The 19,483-nt window shown below is 36.1% G+C and overlaps 1 protein-coding gene across 1 annotated transcript; it reads left to right on the top strand.

The window, feature by feature from the left end:
- The first annotated feature begins 548 nt into the window (after positions 1-548).
- LOC149075637 (NPC intracellular cholesterol transporter 2-like) lies at positions 549-18,079 on the top strand. The gene is made up of 4 exons (XM_089245424.1): positions 549-856; positions 12,689-12,802; positions 14,940-15,115; positions 17,728-18,079. The coding sequence occupies exons 1-4, from the start codon at positions 775-777 to the stop codon at positions 17,815-17,817; spliced, it is 462 nt and encodes a 153-aa protein (XP_089101550.1). The 5' UTR covers positions 549-774; the 3' UTR covers positions 17,818-18,079.
- Positions 18,080-19,483: the final 1,404 nt, after the last annotated feature.

The following is a 19,483-nucleotide window of genomic DNA, read 5'->3' on the forward strand; positions in this document are numbered from 1 at the left end:
CTTATAGACGAAATGTAGAATGAAATTCCCAAAAATTCACACGTACATTAACAGATCCGAGTGCAATTTATGAGCATATCATAAAATCCTTTAAATTTTAGTTCATAACCTGCATCATTGCTAGCTGAATGTACTGTGAAAATAACAAAACATTCATAGAATTTCTTGTAATCATGTTTGGCATATCACATAAATGAATAAATCATGAAAATTGCTCTATGCAAATTAGACAAATCTGGCTGACGCACGAAATGAACAAAACAAGAGGGAAGCTTGTTTTTCCATTTCAAAATAACAATCACAAATACTAAAAGTTTATAGACGTGTCGGGAATCTAAATATCTATGCGGTTTCCACAAAATTTTTCAAGTAGAAATGAACGCGTATCTTGACATTATGGTGAAAAATTTTAAAACTGATGATTATACCAGTTCCTCATCTGACATTGAAAGTTGTGTTTTTCGCCGCAATACTTCTTATTAGCGTCCTGATTAACGAAGTGGAATGAAAGAAGGAAAAAATAAACGAGGAAAAAACAAGCTGATTTTACTGGTCATGGTTAATAGGGAAACAGCAGTAAAAAGTGTGATGGGCAAGGTCTAGATATACACAAAATAGAGGTTTCACAATTATTTTGTCTTTTTTCATTACTTTCTTTTCCTTTTTTTAATCTCGAACCCGTTTGACTAGCAGATGTAGAGTTTAGGAAAAAAAGTCAGTTTGAATAAAATGGACAGTTTATCAAGGTCCATTTCATTATTAACTTAGTTGGTCATGTCGACGTTTTTCTGCTCTACGATTTTGATACTGATTGTTGCGGCAGCACATGCCAGAGAGATTAAGTTCCTGCCTTGCGGTATGTAAGAATTTTCATGTCACTTCATTCATTAGACCACAATTTCATACGTCATATACGTATCAGGTGCATAACCTTTTCGGTCCGCGGGTCAGATATGCGATATAAGTTAAATTTTAAAAATCACACCAAGGGCCGTATTCACCGACATGGTTTAAACTGTAGTCACAATTTTTGGATAAGAGATCAACATAGATTGGTTAAAATCCTGAATTTAACCAATCCGTGTCGATCTCTTATCAAAAAATTGTGACTATACTTTAAACCATGTCGGTGAATACCGCCCTAAACAACTTAAATGAATTATAGTCCGTTTCAGGTTAACTTAGCAGTGGAGAGAAAGGTAGAGAGTGTATTCCTTTTCGACGCAAAATAAAGTTCCCGTAAATCGTAGTTTTATGTGATGATCATTTATACAGAATATTTCAATTTTTTTAATGATTTTGAAAAAATAATTAAAACATATCGTTTTGAACCGATGTTTCTTCGTTTGAAATTTTTAAATTAGGAAAAAAATTTTTTTACCATTATCCAAAAATCTATAGCAACCACGACATTTTGGTGCGATATCCTACAAATCGTCCATACCTTACCAAGCCCGCGCATCGATACATTGGTTAAGAGGCTTTTGTTGCCATAGCAACGAGCGATGAGGTTCCCTCGTAGCTTCCTCTTCATTGCAAAGTTAACTTGAAACGGACTATAGTCATCTAACTTTTTTTGCACAAGTTTTACATTTCTCTTATATAGTCCGTAAATTTTTCTAAAGCAGTGGAGCACAACATCCTGTCCGAGGGCCAGATGCAGCCCACCAAGGGTTTTCATCCGGCCCGCAAAAAGTGTTATCAAGAATTGTACATATTTTGTTTTGAATATCTCATTGGCTGCACAAGTTGTTCTAAAAAAGCCATGATGCATTGAAAAAAATTGACTTAAAATTAAGCAATGAGTGTAAAAGATTAAGGTATCCATTATAGAATGTTTGTCATGTTCAAGAATAGTTTTGTGTGAGTGGGAAAAATGTGGTTATATATATAGTCCAGTGCACACGAGCTCTAAGAAAAGATTGAGATTCACTGCCTTTATAGTCTAGTGCGCTTACCCGGCAAGTGAGAGGACGTGGGTTGAATTCACCGCAGTTGAATTTTCTTTCTTTTCTGAATTCATCTTCGCATCAGCCAGCTGTTGGAAACCTTTGTATGGGTAGCGGAGAATGTGATGAATGAATCCTTGGATATTTATATATATATATATATTACTGCCAGAGATAGAAGTTGGCTGCTTCGTGAACTGGACCCAGTTGATCCGGCCAATGTCCGAATTTCGGGCTTTCGATGGACTTTGGTCGTCCCTTCCTTTATGTCGATCCCTACGTATCCCCTATACATGGGTCACTAAGATATCGATATCAGATTCTTTTGATAGTTGGAGTTGCGATAGCTGACCATAATAATTATGGCTAATTACAAATGGCCATAATCACTAAAAAATGAGCCAACATGGCCATGACCCACGAATCATGGGATCGATATATTCGCGACCGGCGGAAGCTCGAATTCCAGACATCTGGGTCGGCCAGTTCACGATCTGACCAAATTTGGGCTTTGGCAGTAACATATATATATATATATTCGTGATTCGTGTCTTAAAATTGTTCAACGTTAGCCAGATACAAACAGCACAGAGAGCCATCTGTGCCTAAAATATTAAATTCTTTTATGAAAAAACTTCTGCAAATCAGTTCTCTCACTTGCCGTTTTCATTGATTTTTATATTAAGTCTCGAAATGTGTCATGGACTTTTAGCCAACCCTGAACAAGTGAAAAATTTCTACTTCGGCTTTAAAAGCAGCACATTAACCAAAAAAAAAATTATAAAAAATCACCAGGCAAAAGAATTTTTCCATGAACTTTGATGTAATTTTTGGTCGATTAACTCTCTGTTTTGAAACATTGGGAGACTGCAATAAAAAATCAATGATCTACTGGCGCTGAATTTACTTGAGCATGAATATATATATATAAGTATCTCATTACCTTAAACCTCTCACAACATTAAACTTTCTTTTACCTAGAAGTTACGCGATAGGTGGGACCAACGGCAAACGCCTGAGTCGAATACAGTTTTTCATAGAAATACATATAAACATTAGTTAATTGGGAGCCAATTTTCGGATAAATACCCGTCGTTTTGTTTCTTACTGTGACTATAATGCTATGATATAGGGCAGGCATCTTCAACCCGTTGCTCGCGATCACCACAGTGCTCTATGAAGCACCCAGAGTGCTCGATGACAGTGTCCAATTTCGTGCTCGCGAGCACTTGATCAACTTTCCAATTGAACACCCTTTACAAATAGTTTTTTTTTTATTATTTTCAAAATTTATCATAACATATCACGTTCTGATCGAATAATACAATTCTTTGCACAGCTATCATTTGATAATCTTTACAATTTCAGCAATAATCCCGTAATAAAAAGTCTGGTCTAACCTCAGCGTCAAAATGCGCAAAAAAAAAAAAAAAAACCTTTGAACGTAAACAGAAAATTGATAAGATAAATCACAAAATCGTGATAACTATCGATGAATTTTCCCCCATGTTATGATATCGGTCCGTTCCGTACTTTTAAAAAATCATAACAATACTCGAATGATAACATTATCAGTGATTATAATATGCGGCATCTGTTGTGTTATTTAAATGGGCTTTTTCAACTAAATCCGGTGATTTCGATAATCCGGCACACCCTGGTCTGATCAGTGGCGTATTTACGGGGAGGGGGAGCTTAGCCAGGGCGCAGAGTGGCAAGTTCAGAGGTGCAGAAAATTGGAGGAAAGAGCTGAGTTGGCAAGAAAACTATTAGAATGGGAGAAGGGCCGGAAAAATTTGTATAACCCTAAAAAAATCTGCCTCTGCCCAGAAAACAAAATACGAAGTTAATGAGTGAACAAAAGAATGATCTAGAGAGAATTTGCAAAAGAGTGACTTAGAGAGCGAGCAAGCATGTGAATGACCAAAAGAGTGACTTACAGAGCAAGGGACTAGGGCAGTGATTACCTACCGAGCCTAAAGCGACCACCGATTGATGACGCTTTCATTTTCCATTCAACTCCACTTGTTGGAAATTGCCGAATGGCGATATATGGCTGGAGTTGCGTAGCTAGAGATTGACCTAGAGCAGTGTTTCTTAACCTTTTTTTGCCCGTGGCCCCCTTTGAACCATATTTTTTTCTCGTGACTCCCCTGTCTTACCCAGAGTTTTCAACTCTCATCTAGAAGCAAGACACTTTACACGTATTGAAATGATTTTTTTTTCAGTGAATTTATACTGAACGAAAATTTTGCTAAGAAAATTGGCCTCCAGACCACTAGCCTAGAATTTATTGATCTCTCCGCTAGTCCGAGTTCTATCAGGACCGTCTCAATATCATGGGGGGCCCCTCTCCTTAGGCAAAGTGATGCTATGGTAGTCCCATACTTTAGCTGGAAATAAACAGCCTACATTAACATACAACATTTCCTACTAATTTTAAAAATTAATTGTACTATACAAAATATCATAAGGTGGGGTCACTTATGGGCATGAGGCCCCTCACAAGAGTGGGACTGATAGAGCTACAGCCCGGGGCCTAATATGGTTTACATCATTTTTTTTTTCATACAATAAATTTCATATAAGGAAGGGGGTCTGATAAATTTAACCGGGGACTTGAGAAATACCCCATCCTAGGAAACTTGTTGCAAAATGTAGGCGGTGAGGCCTGGGCGGGTCCATGCCCTAAAGAAGGCCCTGGTTTTATGAGTGGTTTTTTTTGGATTCTCTCTCTCTCTCTCACTGTAAGTGTTAGTCACTAATATAAAATCTTTATTTCTTCACACCTTAATTTTTCTTCTCAGCTCTCCAAACCACCTGTCACGGCCCTTTTCTCCATTTTCTTCCGTGGCCCCCTTGAAGTATCCCAGTATCACAAGGGGGCCATATGGCCCCCGGTTGAGAACCACTGACCTAGAGCATATGCAAGCATGTGAATGACGAAAAGAATGATGATTGGAGCAGTGTTTCCCAACCGTTTTGTTCCATAACCCCTTCTTCAGAAATTTTTTTTCTCCCATCGCCCCCAATGCCAGCTAATACATAGGATTCTCTGTTATACCCTAATTTATCTCACCCCGAACCATTCTATCCCCCCCACGTTGGGAAACACTGACCTAGAGCATGTGTAAACGTGTAAATGATCAAAAGTGTCACCTATGAAGCAAGGAACCGTGTCAGTGAGCAATCAAAGGAGTGACCTAGAGAGTGTGCAAGTATGTGAGTGACCAAAAAGCCTGCAAGCATGTGAATGACTATAAAAGAGCGACTAATAAAGTGTGAGAATGCAGCAACCAAAATAGGGACTTTGAGACACAGGTGCACTGAGGAGGAGAGAGGGGGGGGGGTGGGCTGGAGGGCGGTGAGTTCACGTGAAGATTAGTCAAGAAAATTCGACAAGAGTGAGAGAAAGGCAGCAAAATTCCTGGAGCGCAGAGGTGGCAAAACCATAACTGCACCTCTGGGTATGATATGTGCCGGATTAGTTACTGTACTTTTAAAGAAAAAAGTCGTAAGTTTAATTAATGGACATAATGTGTTTTCCTAAACCATCCATCGGTTTAAAATTTACGCGATTCATGCATTCTAAGGGCGATTCATTCGGCTCAACGACCTCATAAATGCGTATATGCTTCCCGTTTCGACTGGAAGGACACAAAGAAGCCCATTCATCAGAAAATTATTTATTTTCTTCACATTGTATTCGAAAAGCCGATGAAAGAACGAAAAATTAAAATCACCAAGGTTTTTTTCACCGATTTCTCACCTTCGTGTTTTTGCTAAACTGCCTTGATCACGTTCATTCACCGGTCATTGTCCGTCGGTCATTTTTTTTTCCTTTCCGGGAACGCAAGTTCCATGGCCAAGGATATCGGAGACGTTTCGATCAATCCTCGAACTTTGCGAATTTTTATCGGTCATGGACGGCAATCATTCTAAATCTTTTTACAGAGAAGAGAATCTTTTACTTTTTTTTAACACGTTATCAACGTTCTATGCCAGGGATGCTCAAGCTTTTGTGGAGTGCGAGCCACTCAAGTGATTCGATAAAATGTAGCGGGACACTTGACTGTTTTGATGACCATTCACGGACGGCAATGAAATGAAATGTGTCATGAGTTTCAAGTTTCTTATTTTAGTGGTGAATTGAAGAGAGATTTTTGAAACAACAGTCTTTTTTTCCTGTAGTGGTTTCGTTTGAATTGGATGTTTTCCACTTCAGGCTCTTTGACATGCTTAGCAGTATGGTAATTGCATTGAAAAGTAAAAACAAGATAGCTCTTGTTCAATCGCAGTCACAAAAACGAAATCTTGGTCTACGACGATTTAAACAGCGACTTCATTGACAGACTCAGCCAAGGGTTTTACGTCAGTCGTTTCCAACTCATGCTTATACGAATCAGATATTTTATTATTAGATCGTATTAACTTCGAGGTCATGGGCCATATCAGACGACTCCAAGAGCCCCATTGGGCCAGGAAAGCCATGCGCTGAACATGTCTTGTCTATGCCCATCGTCTGAAAAATCAAATCAGTGTGATCATCCAACCGAAATCAGTGTGATGGTAATTCTCTGAAGCAACTTGTACGGACATTTAAATAAAGAGTCAAATATCGAATACGAAATCGGGTATAATCATCAAGCACTCTTGTTTATTTCAATGATCACTGCTGAGCTCGTGAGCAAGACTGAAAGATGCCCGTTTTAAGGAGTCAAAAATGACCAATTTTATGCTACTGAACCAGATGTGTTTAGATCTGAAACACTTGTGCAACTAAAAGCATTATAACACGGCAAAGAAAGACACTTTCTGGAAATTAAGAGAATCTCAGGAGTTCATCTCAGGATCTCTATCCAGTAAATCTCTTCCTTTGATGTGCTGTGATTGTGCTTATACGTAAATAAAACAAAAATAATTAAGCATTTTATGAGAACACGTACCACGGCGTTTGTAATTAAAGTTGGTGTGTTCTGAGCTATCCACAGCTTTAACTACTCATTAGAAAAGTATAAAATTTTTAGTACGTTCTAATGAAGAAATGAGATGAATTTTTGAAGCTCCGTCTTAGACCAAAATTCTCCACGTGTTTTTTTTTTTTTTTTTTGGAACGGAACTCTTGTATTCGTTGAAAAATTTCCTCCGCAAAGAAGGTTTTTGAAACTCAACGTTGAACTCTTTAGAGAAAAATAGTTCTTCTGGACACGTGTGTGTTTAGATACTCCTTGCCATGAAGCTCGAGCAATTTGTTCACATATTTACAGTAAAAATTAGCATGTGCTTAAATTTGCATAGAAAATATCCTTTAGTGATAAACTCATTTTCATTTATTTATTTTTTGCTCTCATTTTTTTCTTTACCCTATCATCAAGATGTTCTTGAAGTTTCATAAGTTTTTGATTGGTAGCCATATATGTAAGACTGTAATTTTCCGCTTTTGTAAAGCATCATAAATCCATTCGACGCAGTTAAATTAATCATTCTTCCTTTTGCACTAAGATTTTTATAAAAAAATTAAAATGTTAATGACGCTCACACAAAGTTGATTTCAACACATGTTATTATCTAATCATGTAATGAAAAAAAAAATGATGTGATCTCAACGTGGGTGGGAAATAATAAAAATACAAGGATAATTAATTAAAACTTCGGCTTAGTTTCACGTATGAAGAAATATTTATGATACAAAAGAGAAACGGGTATTTTATTAAATGGGTACAGCGTTTATTAAAATGTCGAAAATAATCATTTCCCCAATTTTTTCCGGTTCACAGATAGTTGAGCATTTGGAAACGGTGACAACGAAGAACTCGATATTCAAACAAAATTTATAACAAAGTAAATCGATTTTTCTTCTTTACAGCGAGCAACGCATGAGTAGCTGTTTTGTATGGGAACCAAAACATAATGTTCACGTCAATGATTCGAGAGTTAAATTGCCCGGGAAAATGACATCATACGTGATTTTTTTTATCGTAATTGTAGCGTCTATTCGGACCATCTGCATTAAAATATTTTTCCTTCTTCCTTATTGTGAGCTCGAAACGTGAACGGAAAAGAGGTACATGCATCTGTATGTATTCATCATTATGTATATTGCCCATAATACAGCGCAATAGATTACATAACAATACAAAGGTTTCGACAGTTGGCTGATGCGAAGATAAATATTACAGTAATCGCCTTGTTTATTTAGTCTTTATTTATTTTTCATAATTTGTACCTCGTTTATACATTAATGCTCAAAAGTTACGCAATAAACTGATAATTCTCCATTGCAACGGTGTGATGATATCGGCAGAAATCGCCATTGGCGTCCGCATCGACCTCCATGTCTTCACAAGAGGTTCAGAGAAGGCAGTGCGCTTGTGGAGGTGGCATCCTTAGGGATGTACGACCGGTGCGATCGCACCTTGAATAAAAGTAATGGAATTGAAAAAGGATATACACATACATCAAATAAATTTTTTTCTTTGTAAACAAGGTGTCCTGAGCTCCAACTGATTTGATTCTGGAATTTCTATTTCAATTCTGGGATTTTTATTCCATCAATTCTGGGATTTTCTCCCTCATTAATTGAAAATTTCTATCAATATATATGCTGGAACTATGTGTATTCCACTAATTCTGGAATTTCAGCAATTCCGTGATTTTTCTCTCATTTATTCTGAATTGTTATCAATTCTGGAATTTTTTCCCTGATTAATATTGAATTTCCACCAGCTCTGAAATCCCCCACCCCCCATTAAATCTGAATTTTCATTCCTCCTGGGATTTTTTCTTTCGTTAATTCTGAATTTTCATTGGTGAGTAGATATTTTTCAGCGTTCCTGCATATTCTGTTATATTCATGAATCTTTGGATGCTAGATTCTTCTTCCCAAAGACATATATAAAATCGAGGTTAAGAAGTCCCGAAATTATTTCGCACCCGGCCCCGCGTCTGATAAGGGTCTCCCTGCATCTTTGCACCGTATTCTCGTACTATTTCTTTCTATCACGGGAACTGAACCGAACCGGCGGACTGGGGCCGATATTCACTCTCAGAGGACCCGTCTTATGAGCCAACTAGAGAGGTAGTACGGATACCTATTAAAAAGTACAATTTACGGCCAAGAGCACAAGCACCGGTGAATGAAATGTAGGCGCCACACCGGCCATATAAACGATAATTTATATTCGGCTTGATAATATATAATCTTATTCCGGCGTGATTGATTATGCTGAAAATCAATGAGATTGGATGTATTCAATTTTAGATTATATCACGTACAAGAAAAGGTTATTCTGCGATTATCTACATAAGAACAGTGGTATGATTACGGTCTGATTAACAGTGGACCAAAGGTCACCGTGAATTCCACCTTTCAGATACATTTACGTATGCTTTTACTCGCTTTGACCGCAGGGATATTAAATAAATACGCCGAACTTTTTGTTTCTCTTCATCTCTTCTTTTTTCCGTCCACGCATAAACCGATGACGATCACACCACACCTCCCTCAACCATAATTATTCCTGGAGGTGCAAAGCAAATAACTTTGATGGGCTTACCGTGATTCAATCCTCCGAAGTTGGACATTCGTCAAGTGCGCGTTGCTTGGCTTCAAATGAAATATTTCATCATGACATCATACATTCTGATGGGAAATTTCAGAAAAATACACTAGGACGATGCATAGCGCAGTGGCCCTTATCCGACGCGGAAATAATCATGGGAGGCCCTCCGTCCTCATTTCAGTACAGACGTTAATCCAGGATGATGTGTTGGAAGGACGACTTATACTAATATCCATTAATATCCCGTATTTTATAGGACAGGACCAATTTTTTACATGTTTATAAATTTCCTTAGAGAGCGGAGGGGGAGGTGTAACCTCCCGAATATTCACTACTACTAAACCATACATGAACCTCGTTCACATTTCTCTGTGGAACTTCTAACGAATAATATACAGCATGGGTTTCCCACTGGAGTTCCGGAACCTTGAGTTCCGTCACAGCTTCTTTGGGATTGTAACTTCATAAGGTTGCCTCTGACGCATGGATTGCAGATGTAGCCTTTAGAGCAGGGGTTTCTAACCTTTTCCAATCGCGACCCAAAATCAACATCAAGATCAGCTTCACGACCCATAGGACTCGGTGTCGTCTTTACGCATGGGCCCCACCTCGGCATAGTCCGGGGTCTCAAGTGCTGAGGTGCCTCATGAAAATGAGATCCGATTCAAATTTTTGATAGTGAGTATGTTGATTGGTAGGTAGGCATTTCTAGCCGAGTAGGCGCCTCAGAAAAATCACTTTGTCCAAGGGGGCCATGAAGTTAAGACGACCCTGGTGGGACTGTTTTTTTTTTTTTTTTTGAAATTAGCAAAACCAGTAACGCAATAAGTACATTTATTACAGGAATGTAAGTGGGTTTGCACGACCCATCTCGGAAGCCCCTGCGAATTAGGTTTGGGTCGTAACCCATAGCTCAAGAATTCCTGCTGTAAATGGATTCGTGCGACCTATCTCGGCATGCCCTGCGAATCAACTTGTAAGATCCATCTCTGTAGCACCTGCGAATCAAGTTTTGGCCGTGACCTATTGTTCAAGAATTCCTGGCTGTAATAGATAGTTGCGTTCCGGTGCGACAAATTTAGTAAGTGGATTTGTACGACTTGCATCTAAGAAACCCCCCCGCGAATCAAATTTATGCCGTGATCCATAGCTCAAAAATTTCTTACTGTAAGTGGATTTCGTACGACCCATCTCGAAGAAGCTCCTGCGACCCAGCTCTGGATCGGGACCCATAGGCTAAGAACAGAGGAAAACTAATGTATTTCAATTGATTTCCTGATATGAAATGCCATCCGGGGTTGCTTTGATTAGGATTCAGTGATTAGGATGTCGAAGTTAATTCCAATACATGTTACCGCATAATCATGAAGTAGTGAACGAAACCATTGCGATGTGTTCGTCGCTGAAAATGTCAATCTATTTTAAAGACTCCTAAGCCAAAAAGTCCTAAGGAGTCATATCAGGTGAACGGACTGGCAACTTATTAGGAAACGCTTCCACATGGTCATTGCAATGTAAATATGCAGCCCTAGGAATGCCTGTAAGTGCAATACAAACAGGGCCGCCCTTATCAGACGTGGGGAATGATGCGAAAATAATTTCTGAGTTCAGCCTCAATCATATATTTTGCGGGGGAGGGGGGGGGGCGGAGGGACTCGGCATCCATAGATTCATGGGTCATCACAGAGTATTCAGAATGATGTAAAACATCCATTCAAAAAAGAATGTATATACACACACACACACACACACACACACACATATATATATATACACATATATATATATATATACACACACACACACACACACACACACACATATATATATATACACATATATATATATATATACACACACATATATATATACATATATATATACACATATATATATATTAAATGTAATTAAATATATGTTTACACAATTAAATGTAAATTATCGCAAAAATTAATGAAAATTTTGAATCTATAAAAGTTCAGAAGAAAAGAAAATTTTAAACTGATGAAAGAAATTATTTCAAAACTGATGAAAATTAGGGCCTAATGATCTGCGAACAAATGGTAATTTAAAATTGATAAATTAAAAATGAAAAATAATTCTAACATCCACCAATGAAAATTCAGGATTAGTGAAAGAGGAAAAAAATCCCAGAATTGATGAAAATTTCAGGAAGAAAAAAATTCAGAATTGATAAAAATTCAGAATTGATTAAGAAGAATCCCAGGACCGATCAAAATTTAGAATTAATCAATGAAAAATTCCAGAATTTATCAAAATTCTGAATTACTGAAAGAAAAATTTTGGAAATTGATCAAAATTCAGAATTGATGAAAAAATCCCAGGATTGATCGAAATACAGAATTAATGAAAGAAAAATCCCAGTGTCAGAATTAATGAGAGATAATTATGGAATGGATGGAAAGTAAAAAAATTTATAAAAGGAATATTTCCAGAATTTCAATGAATGAAATCAATTAAAGCTCATTAGAAACCTTATTTTTCATAAAAAAATGTATTTTGTATACATATTTTTTCTTCAAATATTCAAAATTCAAATTTCCCTTATTTAAGATTTTTAAACACAGTCACAAAACATTTAGGGGCTAAGCAAGCTTGTGAGCCCACAAAACAATATCCGATACATATCTGTCGGCATAAATAATAACGAGAGAAAAAAAGAAAGAAAAAAAAATCACACATACATATAACACCAAGAAATAAGTGGCAACAGGAATGGAATTGATAAACAAAAAAAATTTGGCATTTAGCAGCGTATGCAAGATAAAAGAAGATTACATTACAATATCAAATAGATAATTTAAATCTTCTTGAGTTAACAACCAAGATTTTAAATTGATAAAAAAAGATGTACATGAAGATTGTTCTTTTATTAACTGAGGAAGTAAATTATTTATTTTGGGAGCTAAATAAAGCAAAAATTTTTGTAAACGAGTTTGGTTTTCCCCCAAACCGCGCTCGCCCTACCTGCCACCCGGCCCTACAGGCGCTCTGAATTCGATACAGGAGTGTAATAGCATTCAATCCTAGTTTGGTTGAAATTAGCCCAACAGTTTATTTTTAAAAATCTTGCTCCATATTTTAATTATGTCTACCATGTACAAAAGAAATGCCTTTTTCCCCCTCCATTAATAACAAACATGTTTTAATTTCCAGAAGATGACGGAGAATCTGGGAAAGTCATCTCCGTAGATGTCGAACCTTGTCCGCAAGAACCATGTGAGATAGCTAGAGGCGAAACAGCATTGATAACAGCAAGATGCTTGTCAAGTAAGTAATCATAGAGCGCAACTACTACTACCACTGTACAACAGTACCTACTGTTCCCAATGAATTAGAAATATTTCATGTTGAAGATGAGAAAACGGTATATACTGTAATTAACTTAATTATCTGAGTTGTGCAAGTGCTATGTAGTAGCTATACACATGAATGTGTACGATGTGCATGAACGGTTAAGTTGCAATAGTTTATAGTAGACTTTCAGTGTCCATTTTGTGTAAAGTAATGCAGTTTATTTTGAAATGGACTGATGGTTGTTCAAAAAAAAAAAAGAAAAGAAAAAAGAACAGGAAAACGCTTGGTGTTCAAAAAGTAACTCTGGCGGTAAATTTATGGGACAGGCCACACACAAAATATACAGGGTCTTTATAATTAAAGTTACACTTTGAAATGACCATAAAAGGAAAACTACTGGACAAAATGTTATGAAACTTGGTAATGGTTTACAGGAGGTTATGGAATTCAATATTCCGCAAAAAAAACGTTCAAACATTCACCACCAGCGGGGGAATGGCGTTGTATGCAATATTGTTAAACGAAATAAGACATGAAGACATCGGTTTAAAATGTTTTAATCGTTTCTAAAACGTGTTACAAACCATGTTCAATGTGGCATCCATCATTTTCTATGAAAGCAAGTTAAATCTCATTACTGCGTCTTAACAGTAGCTCTTAGCATATCAGGAAGAATGTTACAGACATGTCAGTGTATCGGAGCCATTGCGTTTTGCATAACCCCACAAACAGTTTCGTTTTAGAAACGATTAAATACACTTTAAACCGATGTCTTATGTCTTTTAACAATATTGCATACAGCGCCATTCCCCCGATGGTGGTGTGTTTTTGAACTTTTTTTTCTTTTGTTACGGAAAGTTGAATCCCATGACCTCCTGTAAACTATAACTACGTTTGATTACATGTTGTCCGGTAGTTTTCCTTTTATGGCCTTTTCAAAGTGAAACTTTAATTGTAAAGACGCTATACTTAGTGAGCTGTCCTATTTGTAGTACAAAATCTAAATGAAAGATGATGCTGTGACACGTTAAAGAAGTTTCTTGAAGCCCGATTCAAAATTCGTTTCACCCGCATTTAAAAAAAAATTCTATTTTTCTCCACCTTTCCATCGTTTTTCCAATATCGCAGTGAATATTTCAGTTTGAAACGTGGAATTTTTTTGTTGGCATCATGAGAGACAGGGCAACAACTTTTTAATTGGGTTTTTGGGCACAGGGTGTCCGTATAAAAAGTTAACATTTTTATTTTAATAACTATACAAAACCCCTTGCTACATGAATGACATACTTCAGTTCAGTAACATACTATACGTTATTGGGATGCTTTTTCTAATTGAAAGTATGCCTTTAGGATCAGTGGTTCGACAGTAAAATGTCACGCACCGTGCTTGCTATGCACTCTGTATATATAATTGTAAAAACATAATGTATTGAAACAGAAGTATACAGAAGACAAAATAAATTTATAGAAAAAAACAACACGAACGTGTAGAAACTTCACCAATATAAAGAGATCTAACATTTTTTAACCTATACATAAATGCAATACAAATTCACAGAAACAACAAAAATATATAGAAATGTAAATGTATTACAGCATAATAGTTCATTTATTGGTGTCTGGTACGTACTTTGTTTTTGATTACACTTGTGCTGGACAAATGGTGCATCTCTTAAAATTGCCCAACAATAGTTGGATCAGCTAGAATACAATAAAGCACTTTTCAACTATCAACATGTTAATATCTCAAAAACAAAACATAATAACAAACAATAAAATTTTTTCCTGGTGATATTCGTGCTCAGCAGGTAAAAATCAGTCGAAATTCTATATTTTCATGTTGGACGCAGTTTCTTCGTTTTCAGTGTAACTACATGAGAATGTACACTTTGAAGACAATTCCATATTCAACATTCAAAACTATTTCTGCTTAATCAAAAGTTGGTGATAAAATTAAAAGACTGTTAGGCGACAAAGTCGAATTTTTCAGCTATAATTTGTTTTGTGTAGAAATTTATATTCCAGGAAACAGTAATCAATCTCACACTAATATGATTTTTTTCTATGATTAACGTGATTCATTTACGACTTTTATTTACTTATTTTACAGATGCAAAAGCGGAGAAATTGAAGCTTTCGATTTACGCAGTTATTGCTGGAGCTGAAGTACCTTATCCAGGTATGAAAAGAGATGCCTGCGTCGGCAAAAATCTCACCTGTCCCATCAGTAATAACCAAGAGATACGTTTCAAACAGAAACTGCCGGTCAAAAACTTCTTTCCTAAGGTAAAAATTTATTTTATTTTTTCAAAAGTAAGAAAATATTCGAATTTGAAATTTTTTCTGTTCTGGTATCTTTTACGAGGTACATGTTCGCATGCACGCAAAATATACAGTAAATTTGATAAACACTGAAACAATTATCACTTTTATCTATGCTTGGTCTCATTTTCAAAAAGATCTCTTCGCGTTCTCCTAAAGTCATTCTTCCGCTTTTTCGAGGCTTAGTTCGTCCTGGACAGGAGTATGCTGTAAGGTTTTGGAGACCATACCTACAGAGGGACATAGACTTGGTTGAAGGGGTGCAGAGAAGAGCTACGCGTGTCCTTATTGGCACACAGGGCTTGAGTTATGAAGAAACACTTCATTTTTTGAATATGTTTACATTGGATGAACGCAGGTGTCGAGGAGATATGATCGAAGTGTTCAAAATTTTCAATGGAATGGATAGGATGGACCATGAACTTTTAGTACACCGCCAATCGACTGCTTTTACAAGGGGACACCAGTATCGATTGGTGAGGGACAATGCAAGGTTATGGTGTCGCAGGGAATTTTTCTCCAATAGGGTTGTTAATAAATGGAATAGCTTACCCCCGGAGGTAGTAAATTGTAACACAATTGACACGTTTAAAAAGAAATACGATAAACATGTTGGGGTAAATCAAGAAGCTATCCATTCTTAGAATAAGACAACCATAAGTATTCTTTATGGGCATTGTATAATATTTTATCATGTGTATATATTGTTTGTAATTTGTGTTAATTGCATTTTTAATTGGGTTGCTGTATTTTTGAAACATATGACAACCATATTTTTATGGGCATCTTTTTATCAGCCACCTCGTTGGGCATTTTGCCTGTTGTGGCGTTGTATTTGTATTTGTATATGTATCTGTGATTATGTATAATATCCAACTGTCGTTAGCGAATTCTTAAATGCTAAAAAAATTGTACGCAAAGATGATTTGATAAAATGAAACGTAATACCGGGGAACGATCGTGAAATTTTTTAAATAGGAGTTCGTTATATTGAGGTCACACAGTACTATGGAATTCGTAGTTTTTAGAACAATGTTAAAAAAAGCTAAGCCGCTCATCAGTGGAAATTCCCGAACCAGTGATCTCAGTTGCATTCGGAATACTTCATTCGTAAGTAAGTAGGTTTTTCGAATCAAAATGAGAGACCATGCACTTGCCAACGTTAAAAGTCACATTCCATTTATTTGCCCATGCTGCAATCCTATTCAAGTTGGTCTGCTCTATCGCTTTGATTCTCGACTACCTCCCATTAGCTTCACGTCATCTGCGAATTTTCTAGCAATCCCATCGATTCCCCGATCGAGTTTATCAATAAAACTGAAAAAAAAAGAAAGAAAACTAAAGGCACATCCTTGAGGGACTCCACTTTTGACACCTGTCCAATCAGAAAATTCCCTGTTCACCATAACCCGCTTTGACCTATCTCTCAACTACGACTCTGCCCAGCTCAACAAGTTGCCCCCCCCCCCCAATCCCAATCATCTGTTAATGCTTTCAGAGTTCACCGTGCTGGACCGGATCGAATACCTTCTGAAAATCAAGATAAACAACGTGTGCGTTTCTTTCTCTCCCCAAAACCTTAGTCACGTGATCAAAGAAGCAAAGCAGGTGATATTACATGACTTTCCCTTCCTGAACCCATGCTTGTTTTCCGACAATACATTATTCTTGTCTATTCACTTCACAAATTGCCTTATATATATATATTACACATTTATAACAATAATTCCCAATATTTTCGAGAGGAAACCTTATAATTATTATTGTTTAATTATTAATTATTTTAATATTGACTTCCCAATAATTACACACGTGATTACTGGTAAAAACTAATAAAGAAAAGGGTTTTCCGTTTTAGGATCGGGTGAATATTAAGGTCGTTACAGAGTTTTGAAATTTTGTGACGCGTCAGTTTTGTAACGGTCAATTACGTGCCAAAACCCCAACGAATTTTCCCCCATGCATCAGGTTGCCGCTAACTGAATATGAACTGAAATATTCAATGCAGTTAGAAGCCAAGTTCAGTTATTTTCTTTCACGATTGGTGTTTTTTTTTGCAGGGATGTTATTACATTACCTTGTTATTACTCGTTATCTTCTCTTTACTATATCAGTAAATCTATCACCAGGTATGAGAAGTGTCAACCAAGCAAGATCTATTTGAAAATTTGTTTTCCCAAAATCAACACTTTTTGCCAAAATGTGTTAATTTCGTTTCTTTCACTCTTAAGTTAAATTTTTTGAGAGAAAAAGCAGGGAAAAAAGACCGGTTCGCACAACTTTATCTTTCTTGGTTACTCTTAGGGTTACAACATTGCTATCACGTCAGAAACGCCAAGTTTTACTTTTGGTGCACGTTCGACGAATTTGGTAGGATCCGAAAGTAACGTCATCAACTCTTAATCAGTTAACAACTCCATAATAATAATAAATAATCCAGCACTGAAAACACTTTTCCATATTAGTTTTTCACAAGGAATCACGTGTGTAGGTATTGGGGGATCGATATAGCATTCACCCTATATATGACGATTAATCATGACCATATTTATAATTCTATTTTTACGTCTTTCCAGATCGAAACAACAGCGAAAGTCAAACTAGTCACCGATGACACTCAGGATAAAACAGTTTGCTGCTTCAAAACACCCGTTAAAGTTGTATAGCTTTTCATTGGAATACATAATTAACATTTGGACGTTTATTGAGACGAGAACGGTTGACGTGGTATATGATAATTTATTTTATCAATAGCTATTTATTTGATCGGAAGCTCATGTACATTATTTTTCATGATAACTAACTAAAATAAAATAAAGAATAGTTATTTCTGCTCGACATCTTGAACTTGACCTTTTCATGTGATACCATAGTATCAGTTCAAGTGTTTCATTTTGTAATTAAATAAAAGTAGTGAAGCATTTTGTAGTCATGCATTTGTTTTTTACTTACTTTTTTACTTACTTACTTGTTTTTTTACTTTTATTTATGTTTTTTACATAGCGCTTGAGGATGTGGCAAATTATTGAAAATTGCACTAATGAATTAACCCTTTAAGTACGAGAGGATTTTTTTTTCTGTTTGCGAGCTGATAAATGCATTAACAAGAAACCAAGGAAATTGACTCCTCCCATCAATTTAATTTCCCTCACTACGATACAAAGAACCTGCCATGAAGTGTGTGGCTTTCTAGGAAGAGAAAAAGTACTTTTTTTTAAAAAAAGAAGAGTCTTTTTTTGTATCATTTATACTTTATTTCTTTACTGAGCTGATCGGACGGTTATTATTATTTTTTTGAAATCGTTCACTTAACCTGATTTATGAATAGGTATGGCTGCTGGTGATGAAATCAAAATTTCTTCCCTATCCAACAGAAGACAGTCAATACCTCTCGGATACGACGATTTCTTCAGTCTCCGAAGAATACATTTCCGGTAACTATTAAAAAAAACTTCCATAACGAATGGATCGTATTACGCTGAAATTGAAAAGAAGAGCGTATAATATCGAATATATTTCATACTTAATTAAGAAAGAATCAAACTGCAAAATAATAATAATAAATAAAGAGAGAAAAACACCGAGCAGAGAGTGAAGGACATTTAGAAACTGGTTTTTCCTCTAGTGTCCGACTGTGTGGCTTGGCGCATTGAGGCAAACATTTCCTTATTAAGGAAAGAAATGTAAATACATAGCTGCGTATAAATTGAGTAGAAATGCAGTCAAACTACGTTATAACGTCATAAGAGAGTCAACGAATTTTTGTCGTTATAACTGAGGTTGACGCCTTCAAGACCCTTTAATGAAAGAAATAATCCAAGAATTGATGGAAATTCAGAATCGATGAAAATTTAAAATTATTGAAATAAATTATTCTAAATTTATAAAATAAATATATTGATGAAACTAAGTGTTACCTCTTAGATCTGAACAACTGAACAACATAACTCATGTTTAAGAATTGGATGATCGACTCTATCAAATACTTTTTTCAAGTCTAAATATATAGCAAAGGTTTTATTGCTTCCATTAGTACTACACTTTTACCCCTCGGTATTCTTCTTTTCAAGAAATTCGAACTAGTTTCTCAAAAAGAAAACGTGATTTTTATTTTTAAAATTGTGATTTAGAATTTTTATAATTTTATGCTTCATTATTTTTTTCTAGGATTTTCGAAAATCAGGAAAAATCGAGATCGGACGATAATTTTTGAAATTTTTCGCATTACCTGATTTATGAATAGGTATGACCGGTGATGAAATCGGAATTTCTTCCCTATCTAATAGAAGAACGGTCAATATCTCTCGGATACGACAATTTCGTCGAATTCCG

The sequence above is a fragment of the Pholcus phalangioides genome, unplaced genomic scaffold (genome assembly GCF_987345545.1).
Source record: "Pholcus phalangioides strain wild (caught in Gottingen) unplaced genomic scaffold, Ppha-v1.0 ptg000015l_1, whole genome shotgun sequence".
In the NCBI taxonomy this organism is placed as follows: domain Eukaryota; kingdom Metazoa; phylum Arthropoda; class Arachnida; order Araneae; family Pholcidae; genus Pholcus; species Pholcus phalangioides.

Excerpts from the sequence above, each read along its gene's own strand:
- LOC149075637 (XM_089245424.1), top strand. The coding sequence starts at position 775 with ATGTCGACGTTTTTCTGCTCTACGATTTTGATACTGATTGTTGCGGCA. Across the intron at positions 12,803-14,939 it reads AACAGCAAGATGCTTGTCAA|ATGCAAAAGCGGAGAAATTG; the intron begins GTAAGTAATCAT and ends CTTATTTTACAG. Across the intron at positions 15,116-17,727 it reads TCAAAAACTTCTTTCCTAAG|ATCGAAACAACAGCGAAAGT; the intron begins GTAAAAATTTAT and ends ACGTCTTTCCAG.